General features: G+C 35.8%; 1 protein-coding gene across 5 annotated transcripts in view; it reads left to right on the forward strand.

Moving 5' to 3' along the window:
* TASP1 (taspase 1) overlaps positions 1 to 13045 on the forward strand; it is a 287466-nt gene that overhangs the window by 241246 nt on the left and 33175 nt on the right. For all 5 annotated transcript variants that reach the window (XR_006815397.1, XM_045981844.1, XM_045981845.1 and 2 more), the window contains one exon: positions 8455 to 8528. Coding sequence is in view for 4 of the 5 variants with exons in the window: in XM_045981844.1 (XP_045837800.1) it covers positions 8455 to 8528 (74 nt within the window). In the remaining variant the exon portion in view is untranslated. Of the gene's footprint in view, positions 1 to 8454; positions 8529 to 13045 lie in introns of those variants that run through there.

The following is a 13045-nucleotide window of genomic DNA, read 5'->3' on the forward strand; positions in this document are numbered from 1 at the left end:
AGTCATGAGTTCAGGCCCCACATTGGACTCCATGCTGCGTGTGGAGCCTACTTTAAAAACAAAAACAAAAATGTAAAGACAAAAAAAAAAAAAGAGAGAACTCATACAAAATCAGAAATGAAAGAGAAGTAACAAATAACACCATAGAAATACAAAGGATTCTAAGAGAATATTATGAAAAATTATATGTGAACAAACTGGACAACCTGGAAGAAATGGATAAATTCCTGGAAACATATAAACTACCAGGAAGAAATAGAAACCAGACTTTCAAGAAGAAATAGAAAATTGGAACAGATCGATTATCAGCAATGAAATTGAATCAGTAATAAAAAACCTTCCAACAAACTGAAGTCCGGAACCAGATGGCTTCATAGGTGAATTCTACTGAACATTTAAAGAAGCATTAATACCTCTTCTTCTCAAACTATTCCAAAAAATGGAAAAGGAAGGAAAAACTTCCAAATTCATTCTGTGAGGCCTACATTAGCTGATACTAAAACCAGACAAAAACACTACAAGAAAAGAGAACTACAGACCAATATCTCTGATGAACATAGATGCAAAAATCCTCAACAAAATACTAGCAAGCTGAACCCAACAATACATTTAAAAAATCATTCACCATGATCACATGGAATTTATTCCCAGGATGTAGGTGTGATTCAGTAGTCACATCAGTGTGATTCATCATATCAACAAGAAAAAGGATAAAAGCCATATGATCATTTCGGTAGATGCAGACAAAGCATTTTACAAAGTACAACATTCATTCATGATAAAAAACCCTCAATAACCTAGGTAGAGGGAACATATCTCACCATAATAAAGGCCATAAATGAAAAACCCACAGCTAATGTAATAATCAGTGATGAAAAACTGAAAGCTTTCTCCTAAGATAAGGAGTAAGACAAGGATATCTTACCACATTTATTTAACATAGTATTGGAAGTTCTAGCTACATCAGTCAGACAAGAAGCTGGAATAAAAAGCATCCAAAATGGTAAGGAAGAAGTAAAATGTTCACTATTTGCAGATGACATGATACTATACACAGAAAAAAAAAAAAAAAACCCTCCAAAAAAAATACTAGAAGTGATAAAGGAATTCAGTAAGGTCACAGGATATAAAATCACTGTATAGGAATCTGTTGCATTTCTATACATAATAATGAAGAAATGGAGAAATTATGAAAGCAATCCCATTTACAGTTGTACCAAAAATAATAAAGTATCCAGGATAAATTAATCACAGAGGTAAAAAACCTGTACTCTGAAAACTATAAAGCACTGATGAAAGAAACCAAAGACACAGATGGAAAGACATTTCATGCTTATGGACTTGAAGAATAAATATTTTTAAAATATCCACACTACCCAAAGCAACCTACAGATTTCATGCAGTCCTTTTCAGAATATCCACAGCATTTTTCACAAGACCAGAACAAGCAATTCTAAGATTTGTATGGAACCACAAAAGACCCCAAATGGCCAAAACCATCTTGAAAAAGAAAAACTAAGCTGGAGGTATCACAATTCCAAATCTGAAGTTATACTACAAAGCTGTAGTGATCAAGACAGTATGGGACTGGTACAAAAGTAGACACATAGATCAGGGAAATAGAATAGAAAATCCAGAAATGAACCCACAACTATATGGTCAGTTAATCTTCCACAAAGCAGGAAAGAATGTCTAATGGGAAAAAAGACACTGTCTTCAATAAATGGTCCTGGGAAAACTGGACAGCAACATGCAAAAGAATAAAACAGGACCACTTTGTTACACCAAACACAATAATAAATTCAAAATGGATTAAAGACCTAAATGCGAGACTTTCAACCATAAAAATCCTAGACGAGAACACGGGCAGTAACTTCTTCGACATTGGCTATGGCAGCTTCTTTTTAGATGTCCCTTGAGAGAAGGGGAATAAAAGCAAAAATAAACTGTTGGGACTACATTAAAACAAAAGCTTCTGCATAGTGAAGGAAACAATCAGCAAAACTAAAAGACAGCCTGCAAAATGGGAAAAGATATTTGCAAATGACATACCTGATAAAGGGTTAGTATCCAAAATATATAAAGAATTTATAAAACTCAACACCTCAAAAATAAATAACCCAATTAAAAAATGGGCAGAAGACATGAACTGAGATTTCTTCAAAGAAAATATATAAATGGCTAATAGACATACAAGAAGATGCTCAACATCACTCATCATCAGAGGAATGCAGATAAAAACTACAATAAGATATCACCTCACACCCATCAGAATGGCTAAAATCCATACAAGTGTTGGCAAAGATATAGAGATAAAGGAACCCCCTCACTGTTGGTGGGAAGGCAAAAGGTTCAATCACTATGGAAGAAGGTATGGGAGGGGTCCTCAAAAAGTTAAAAAGAGAACTGCCCTACAATCCAGCATTCACAGTACTAGTGTTAAAAATGAGAAAACACTAGCACAGAGGAATACATTCATCACTACGTTTATTACAGCATTATTTACAATGGCCAAATTATGGAAGCATTCCATGTATCCATTAATAGATGAATGGATAAAGAAGATGTGGTCTATATGTGTAATAGAATATTATTCAGCTGTAAAAGATTGTATTTTGCCATTTTCAGCAACATGAATGGAGCTAGAGGGTATAATGCTAAGTGAAATAAGTCAGTTAGGGAAAGATAAATACCATTTGATTGTAGTCATATTTTGAATTTTAGAAATAATAAAAACAGAAGGGAAGAGAGAGAGAGAAAGACAAATCAAGAAACAGACTCTTAATTATAGAGAACAAACTGATGGTTCCCAGAAGGGAGATTGGTAGGGGTATGGGTGAAATTGGTGATGGGGATTAAAGAACACACTTTTCATGATTAGCTCTGAGTAATGTATAGAATTGTTGAATCATTATATTATATTATACACATGAAACTAATATAATACCATATGTTAACCATACTGGAATTAAAATCTTAGTAAAATTTAAAAAAATAATAAAGTGGTCCCCAAGAACAGTGTTGAAGTGCTGCCTAGAGTTTCTTTGTGCAAGGAGATTCTTCTATCTTGTGGAGAAAATGTGTTTGATAGGCTTCATTCAGGCAAGAGTTACAATGCTGTTAGTCATGAGTTCAAAGTTAATGAATCAACAATATTGTACATCCAGAAAAAGGAGGAAGAATTCATTGAATTGTATGTGAGGCTGCTCCAGAAACTGCTAAAGTAACATCTGTGGTGCATGTTGAAGCCATGGAAAAGCTGGAAAAGTAGCTCAACTTGTGGATTCATGAGGTAATGACAAATAAGCAGAGCATAGGGGACAACATTATTGTGAGGCTGAAAACTGAAGAAACTCATGAGCAGTTTACCCAGGGTCAGGAAAATGTTAAACTCTTCTTTGTTAGTGTTGTGTTATAAAGAAAGATTATGTGTAATTAATTGCTTATAAGAAAAATGTATTAATAAGATGTCTTATACAGAAACATAAAATAAGGTTACTTATTGATTGGAAATGGTTATGACCAGAGGCTTGTAGGAACCTAACCCTGTATTTCCCTTAGGAGCAGTGGCTCAGTGTTTGCTAATTCAGTGTTCATGGCAACCTTATAGAACATAACTGCCATAAATTGCAAGGATATATTTTCAAATGGTCATGCCTCTATAATTAGTAAGTTAGAGTGATTTTTCTCCACCCCCAGCTAAAAATGTTGTTTCAAACTTTTTGATAACCTGATAGTTGGATAATGGTATTTTGTGGTTTTAATTTGCATTTCTTTTAGTATGAGAAATGTAGAACATCTTTTCATGTTTTAGAGCTAGTCATACTCCTTTTAGTTTTCTCTTTTTGTCTTTTTTCTTACTGTTGTGACAGATCTTCAGATGTGAAGAAAATTAGTCCTTCTTCGATGCTACAAATTGCAGATATTATCCCTAGTTTGTCGTTTATCTCTTGATCTTTTTTTGCCCATATGGCAAAAGAAAATACCATAAACATTTTTAATATAGTCAAATGTATTGATCTTGTCTTTAGTAGACTCTGAGTTTTGTTACGGTTTTAAGGGTTAGTATCCAAAATCTATAAAGAACTTATCAAATTCAACACCCAAAGAACAAATAACCCAGTAAAGAAATGTGCAGAAGACACGAATAGACACTTTTCCCAAGAAGATACCCAGTTGGCTAACAGAGACATAAAAAGATGCCCAATATTACTCATCAGGAAAATACAAATCAAAACCACAATAAGATACAACCTCACACCTGTCAGAATGGCAAAAATTAACAACACATAAACAAATGTTGACAAGAATGTGGAAAAAGAGGAACCCTGTTGCATTGTTGATGGGAACGCAAACTGGTGCAGCCACTCTGGAGAACACTATGGAGGTTCCTCAAAAAATAGAAAATAGAACTACCCTACAGTCCAGCAACCGTACTGCTAGGTATTTACCTAAAGGATATAAAAATACGTATTCAAAGCGATACATGCACCCTGATGTTTATAGCAGCATTATCAACAATAGCCTAGCATGAAGAGAGTCCAAATGTCCATTGACTGATGAATGGATAAAAAAGAGGTGGTAAAGAATGAAATCTTGTCATTTGCAATGATGTGGATGGAACTAGAGTGTATTATGCCAAGTGAAATAAGTCATTCAGAGAAAGACAAATACCATATAATTCTACTCATATGTGATATTTAAGAAACAAAGCAGATGAACATATGGGAAGGAGGGGGGAAATGAGAGAGAGGGAAACCAACCATAGGAGACTCTTAACAATAGAGAACAAACTCTATTGTTAAAAACAAACAGGGTTGATGAAGGGATGTGGGTGGGTGATGGACTACATGGGTGATGGGTATTAAAGAGGGCACTTGTGATGAGCACTGGGTGTTGTACGTAAGTGATGAATCACTGAATTCTACTCCAGAAACCAATATTGCACTGTATGTTAACTAATTTTAAATAAAAATAAAAATTTAAAAAAACTAAAAAATAAAAGCTCTTCTTAAAATGATATCTAATAGTTCTGTTGTAGTTGGTGTTTTGTTGGTCCTTTGGTGTTTTTAATGAATTTAATCCTCTCAGTAACACTAATTATGAATCTTTCTAAGCTGTATAAATTTTAAAGCAATAGAACAATGGAAGGTCACCAGGTTTTGGAATCCAAAAGTCCTGTTTGAATTGTAGTTTGTGCACTTACTAAAATGACCTAAGCCATGTTACTTACCTGCTCTTAGCCTCAGATTCCCCATTCAGGCTTTACTGTGTTCTGTTACAAAAGACAGTGCCTGGCTTATGATGGATTCTCAATGTTAGTTCGTCTCTCTCCTGCTTCTCTAAAGCCCTTGACCAAGAAATATTTTGTTAAATTAACTTGAGTTAAGACATACACTTTAATAAACAGGATTCCTTTTCAGAAGCATTCTATCATATAAATTGCAAATTATTTCTGTTGTTTCTCAGGTTAGCCTGAACTTCTAACTCATACATACGTATTTGAATTGTAGTATTAAAAATAGTGTGTCAGTACAAAGCACATTGCAAAAATACATTTTTTGGCAATAACTGTGAAAAGAATAAATGAAGATTGAATTTCTAGACACTGAGTTACTTTCTTTAGAAACTCCTAAGCTATGTCTAGAAACTTCACTGGAAACCCTTCAATATAAAAACAATTGTTTAATGAAGTCAGTCACTGTACCCAATTTATCCTGTTTCATAATTCTAAATTTTTTTATATATTACATTTCCTTAAAGTGGGCCACATTTTTAGAGGGAGTAATGCCTTTAAAATAAGCACAATTGTGTCTTAAAAAATAAAGTGTAATGTTTTTATCCTTTACTTTCATAATTAGATCAACTATATTTCCATGTGTTTTTCTTTCCATGGCTAATTCCAGAGCCACCTTAACATTTGGGGCATAAGGAGAAGTCACAATTTTAGAAATCCCTTAACTTTATATTTAAATACAATTGCTTTGTCACTACTCTAAGGAAATTCAGTAAGACTTGAATGCCTTTGCTCTATTAGGCAATTTAGAATATCCCAGACCTTGCTCTGGACTTCAGGGTTTTTGAAGTTCAAAGCAGATGTGTGAGGAAGAAAAAACATCTGTTGAGAGAACTTGCTTCATTGCGTGACAGTGTTTTCCTGCACTCTTCAGTGGAGCGTCTGTTGAGCAGGTTGGCAGGTTTGATAATTAATTAATGATGAGGGAATGAGCCATGTATCTGAGGAACTCACTTTTGCCCCTTACTGCTTCTTTCTTCCCCACATGTCTGGCGAAGCCTTTAGAGTCTAGGATCACTGATCCACAGTTGTGTCTCAACTCAAACACTTGTCTTCAGGCTTAATTAGCTCAGAGATATAAACAGATGGATGGCCTGGAACCCAGAAGGTTTAATGTTGAGCAATGCAATTAATTTTATTATCAGGGAGTTTTGAAATTTTTGTTGGAGAAGTATGTCAAAACTTTAAAAATGCCTTTTAAAAAAAAACAGAGTTTTTTATTTTGTTTTGTTTTTTATTTTATTTTATTAACATATAATGAATTATTTGTTTCATGCGTACAGGTCTGTGATTCATCAGTCTTACACAATTCGCAGCACTCACCATAGCAGAGACCCTCCCCAGTCTCCATCACCCAGCCACCCCATCCCTCCCAGCCCCACTTCACCTCATCAACCCTCAGTTTGTTTCCTGAGATTAAGAGTCTCTTATGGTCTGTCTCCCTCCCTGGTTTAGAAAAAAAACCATAGAATTTTGAAAGTATTTACTTGAAGGTGACAGAGTTTTGTGTGTATCTCTGTATGTTTGTGGGTTTTTCTTTTTGTAACTTTTTATTTAGGTATAATTTCAAACTTACAGAAAAGTTATAAGAACAGTACAAGGGACATCTACTGTTCCTTTACCCAGATTCACACACTTTTCTTTTTTCACCATTTCTTTTTCCATCTTCACTCCTTCCTTCTCCTGTCTTCCTTCTACACCCACACCCACCCACCCTCATACACTGAAACATGTGCATGCTTTTTCTGAACTATTTGAAGTCAAGATGGGTGTTTGCTATCTTTCCTCCTAATAATTCAGTGTATGTTTCTTAGGACAGGCCATTCCTCTAAATAATCACAGTACAGTTATCAAAATCATAAAATTTAATATTGATGCAGCATTATTATCTAATTCTTAGTCCCTTCTTAAATTTCATCAGTTGTCTCAATAATGTTCCTATGACACCGCACCCAGATCAATGTAGGATAACAAATTGCATTTAGTTGTCATATCTCCTTTAAATGGAAACAGTTTCTCAACTTCCTTTGTATGTTTTGACTTTGACATTTTTGAAGAGTTCAAACCAGTTATTTAGTAGCGTTCCTGTGTGAGATTTGCTTGATGTTTCCTCATGCAGTCTGGGTTCTGCAGTTTTGGCAGAAGTATCACAGAAGTGGTGTGTCCCACAGTATCTTATCAGGAGGCACATGGTGTTGATTTTCCCTTAATAGGTGAGGTGAGTTTCCATCATTTGATTAAGGTGGCTTCATTATACTTCCCCTTGTTACACTTAGTAAGAACTTTATGGAGAGATACTTTGAGACTATGTAAATAGCTTTCTTCTCTTCAAATTGTCACCCACTAGTTTTAGCAGTCATGATGGTTTTCTAACTCTGTTATTTCTTCTGTTTTTAGTTGGCATTCTGCCACAAGGAAGAGCTTTCTCTTCTCCCTCATTTATTTATTCATTTATTTATTTGCATTAATATAGTCTCAATGCTTCTTATTTTATTTGGTGGTGAAAATGCATTACTATCATTATTTATTTTGACACTTAATTTGACTCTGATTTGGCCAGTGGGAACCCCTTCAGGCTGATGTCTGGGTCATTTTGATAAGTTGTCATCATTCTTTGAGCAGTTCTTTACTTTCTGGCCCAATAAGATGTTCCAGATTCATTTTATAATTTCTCTGCCCCAGCCCTGGAATGAATATTCTCCGAGAAATCCTGGTTCCTTTTTATGGATAATGGTAGTTAGAAACCAAGACTGCATGTGTGTGTGTGTGTGTGTGTGTGTGTGTGTGTGTGTGTGTTAAAGGAAACTATGGAAACTACGTTATGGAATATTACATGTGCTAAATCATTGTGTACTATATGTATGAGTATGTAGTGCATGTGTGTATTTAAGGTTACAAGTTTCAAACAGAAGAGCATTTATTTTACATGTAATAATCATAAGTTTTGACAAGAAAGAAATACATTTTTCATTTCACAGTAAATGGCATTACACAGTTTTGAGTACTAAATCATCTTGACATTTATGAAGGACCAAATGGAAAGTAGGGAACTGAGTGTGTTAAAATATAAAGCTATCTTTAACTGTTCTATTAAAAAGCAAAGATTTATTTTCCATCTGTGATCTGAATGTGCCTATTTGTGTTCTCTTCCACGGCAGTGGAATTTTTGTGGAGCCACACGACAGAGAGCATGTGTGTTGGATATATGTCAGCCCAGGATGGGAAAGCCAAGGTAAGTGGGCAAACTGGGGCATAACCTGAAAACCTTGCAGCTGTTGCATGAACCTCTAACCAGTTAAGTTGATAAAAATGTATTTTTTTTTCAGCCTCTGTTAGGCAGTAGCTCTGTAACCGTTATGAGAATCTGATTAAGTACAGTTAATGATCCCTAAGAAAAACAGCAGATCTTTTTAGCTTTTGATGACAGAGCAGGAGAGATTAGGAAATTCTACCCCCCAACCCCTTTATTTTCATCTTGTTATTCCTCATCAACTGTAAATAATTAGAAAAGAGGAAACTGGGGGTTGGGAAGAGAAAATGGGAGTAGAGCTGATGGACTGACAGAGCTGAGTGATTTTCAGGGAGTGTTGGAATAGATCAAGGAAACAGGTAAAGAAAGCTGAATGCCTAGATAGCACTCTGCATGTGCCAGGGTGGAGGTGGCCAAGGTGCTTGCACATGACTTGTCTAGTGCTCTGGTGTGTCCTGGCATGCCATGGCTCAGTGTCCTGTAGCATGCATCCCTCAGTGAGTCACAACAATCACACAGACACACACAGCCTCTCATGCATTGCTTGGTTTCCCTGCATCCATGATGGGTGAGTCTATATAAGAAATATAATTTATGGATTTTAGTATTTATACTGGCCTGATGTTCTTCTTCATAAAATTTTTAGAAACAGATATGGCATATGATATTTACTTGGTATTAAAATACCTTAACTGCAAAGCTATGAAGTGGGCAGCCTCTTTTTTAAAGGACATAATTTATATTGCACATTTGGAGATATAAGTAATGAAACTTCTAATATCAATGCCTGATATAGATTGAATCATTTACAAATTAAGGATACATGTCAGTTTATCACTTATTTATTTGTCATTTAACTAACCCATCCAGTCTGGCTTCTGTATATTATCCAGCAAGCCAGTAGCATCACAAAGCTTTTGTGAGTACAGCATACAAGAGCATTTATAGTCATAACAAATTATTGAGTTCTCCTCCTCTTTGTCTTACCCTCACCTAATACAATATTTGTATTGTATCAGTAGACTTATTTCGTAAGAGGATGCACAGAGATTGCTTTCTTTCATTGTATATATAGAAGGAAATTTTAGTTTCTTTTTTTTAAGATTTTTTAAAAAATTTATTTATTTGACAGAGAGAGAGAGAGATCAAAAGTAGGCAGAGCAACAGGCGGGGTGGGGGGGGAAGCAGGCTCCCTGCTGAGCAGAGAGCCTGACGTGGGGCTCGATCCCAGGACCCTGAGATCATGACCTGAGCCGAATGCAGAGGCTTAACCCACTGAGCCACCCAGGTGCCCTGGAAATTATAGTCTCTTGTTTTAAAGGTTTTGAGGGATGCTTGGGTGGCTCAGTCCCTTAAGCATCCAACTGTTGATTTCCGCTCAGATCATGAACTCAGGTTTGTGAGTTCAAGTCCTGTATTGGGCTCTGTGCTGGGCATGGAGCACTTAAGATTCGCTCCTTCTCGCTCTGCTCCTCACTTCCCCACACTTGTTCTCTCTCTCTCTCTCTCTTAAAAAATAAAAAAATTTAAAAAAAGATGATTTTTGAGTTTACAGTAACATTGCCTAATAGAATTTTCTGTGATGACTGAAATGTTTTATATGTATATATATTGTGTTGTCCAGTAGGTTAGCTACTAGTCACATGTGGCTATTGAGCACCTGAAATATGGCTAGTTTGCATGAGGAGCAGAATTTTAAATTAGTTTAAATTGAATTTAAAATACTTATTTTTAATTTAGATAGCCTCATGTGATGAAATGGGTACTGTTGAACAGCACAGGCTTAAAGAATGAGTGGAAAATGGTTATTCAAAAAAGTATTTTCAGAACATTGTTTTCTTCCCGATGACAAAGCCATTCCCAAATATAGAATAAGCCTGAGAAGTCACAGTAATGGATTGCAGCCATATAAGTTTCTCTCACCCTTTACGTACTGGCTCTGAGCTAAAATTGTTTTTTAACAAAAGAACATGTATGAGGTGGACTTTAGTGTTGAAGCCAGTCTGATGGGGGTACCATCATGTTATTAAGGCCCTTGTGCGGAAATGTTCTAGTTACCCTGCTGGTGGCCTTTGGAAGACACCTTAATTATTTAACATGAAATATGGGTACTAAAGAGAGTGGAGAGTCCTGCATTGAGCCCAAAGATGTTTGGCCTCTAGTTGCATTGCTTGACATCTGGTGGACGTGGTTTTCATATTGCTGGTAAATTCTCCAGCTGGTAGTCTTGATTGGGCCAACAGATACAGCTGCTCCTCTTGCCTCACTTGTAAATTATGTTTTTGACCTTCTTGCAGAGAGTTAATCCCTCTCCCTTTCTTCCTCCTTTGAGCCTGTGGCTACAAATGCTTTCCAGAAAGGGGGGGGGGGACCCAAACACTAGTGCTTCGGCTGCTGAATTCTATTGATCAAAAAAACCCATCTCTTCTGTCATAAAGGCTGGAATTTTATTTTATTGCAAGTAAGACAATGTTAAAAATGAGAAGTTGGGCTCAAAAGAGAAAGGAGCTATAGCAAAGTTTTGTTTTTTTTTTAAAGATTTTATTTATTTACTTGACAGAAAGAGATCACAAGTAGGCAGAGAGGCAGGCAGAGAGAGAGAGGGAAGCAGGCCCCCTGCTGACCAGAGAGCCCGATGTGGGACTCGGTCCCAGGACCCTGAGATCATGACCTGAGCTGAAGGCAGCGGCTTAATCCACTGAGCCACCCAGGCGCCCCTATAGCAAAGTTTGTATTCCTTTTAAAAGAGTAAGCTTTTGGTCTACACTTCTGGTTTCCTGATTTCTATGAAAAAATTGTTGAATGAATGGCATGCCCATTCAGGTTTGTGAAACATGTTCTCACATAATGTTGAGATCCATGGTAGCAAAGGAGAAAGAAGGCATCCTTAAAAACTAAAACTAAGGGGCGCCTGGGTGGCTCAGTGGATTAAGCTGCTGCCTTCGGCTCGGGTCATGGTCTCAGGGTCCTGGGATCGAGCCCCGCATCGGGCTCTCTGCTCCGCGGGGAACCTGCTTCCTCCTCTCTCTCTGCCTGCCTCTCTGCCTGCTTGTGATCTCTCTCTCTGTCAAATGAATAAATAAAATCTTAAAAAAAAAAACAAAACTAAAACTAAAACAAAACAAAACCCACAACCAAACAACAACAAAGCACACACCTTTTTTTAAATTTAAAAACTATTTCTAAAAAGTTTTTTTTCTTTCTTTCTTTCTTTTTTTAAATTTGGTTTTCTTGTTACCAAACTCAGAACCTAAAGCCACCTGGCCATTCGAACATTTTATAAAACCTAGCTACATTCAGTCCAAGTTAAGGCCTTGAATTAAAGCTCACCTCAAAATCACAGTGCTTTAAAAAGGCTGGATAATATATATTATAGTAACCAGAGTCCATATACAATTTGAATAAATAGAGGCAGATTCTTTTAAAAATTTCTTTCTTTTCTTTTCTAGAATATCCTTGTAATTATATTATTTAATTTAATTTCTAAACCAGTAGCTTAAGTTAAAGGTTTTTTTTATTAAATCAAAATTAAGGCATTGATAACAGTTGGATTTAAAAATCAGATTGCCTATATCCTACCCAGATAGTAGTTAATGAACAGTTTTTAATAAACACCCAGTGTGCATGGACTACTGTGAAAAAAGCAGATGTTAAAACTGGCATGGAACTTATTGAAGTGGTGTAATAAGTGAAACCTAGGTTTCTTTTACTATGTGGAGGTCACTGTTTATAACAATAGTGAAAATACTGTTATAAAAATTCATTCATGAGGAAGAGCAGGTCTTAAAATGTCTCCCCACAGATTTCTTATTAGTTGCAGAGAAAAATAATAAATATATAATGGGGAAACCAGCAACAACTTGACCTTGTGATCAAGATTAATGTGACCGGTGAGGGGCAGATGGACATCATGTGCCTCTGAATGTGATAATATGAGAAAGACACAACATGACTTTTGTACTATTCCATCTGGAAGTGCATAACCTGAATCTAATCACAAGGAAACATCAGACAAATCTAAAATGAGGAACATTTTATGAAGAAAAACAAAGGGAGTATATTCTTCAAAAATGTTAGTGTCATAAAAGGCAAAGGCTCAGGGAAGTGCTCCAGATTAAATAATATGAGAGTCTTGGCAACAAAATGCAATACCTGATCCTATCCTGGATCCTATGTGGGAGGGGGAAAATGCTGTAAATGCATTATTAGGTCAATTTACAAAATTGGAATATAGATAGTAAAAAGTGTTGGATCATTCTTAAATTTGTTATGACTATACTGTAGTATATTAAAAATATCCTCACTCTTAAAAAATACACACAAGTACATAGGTATAGAGGGCCATAATATATACAATATCTTCTTGATGCACCAAAAGAAATGTATGGATGGATGGATAGATAGCAAATTAAAAAGTAATGGAGCAAAATGTTATCAATAGGTGAACTTGGGTAAAAGACATATAGATGTTCCTTGAACTATTCTGTAATTTTGAAATT

Source organism: Meles meles, chromosome 16 (assembly GCF_922984935.1).
Source record: "Meles meles chromosome 16, mMelMel3.1 paternal haplotype, whole genome shotgun sequence".
Classification (NCBI taxonomy): Eukaryota; Metazoa; Chordata; class Mammalia; order Carnivora; family Mustelidae; genus Meles; species Meles meles.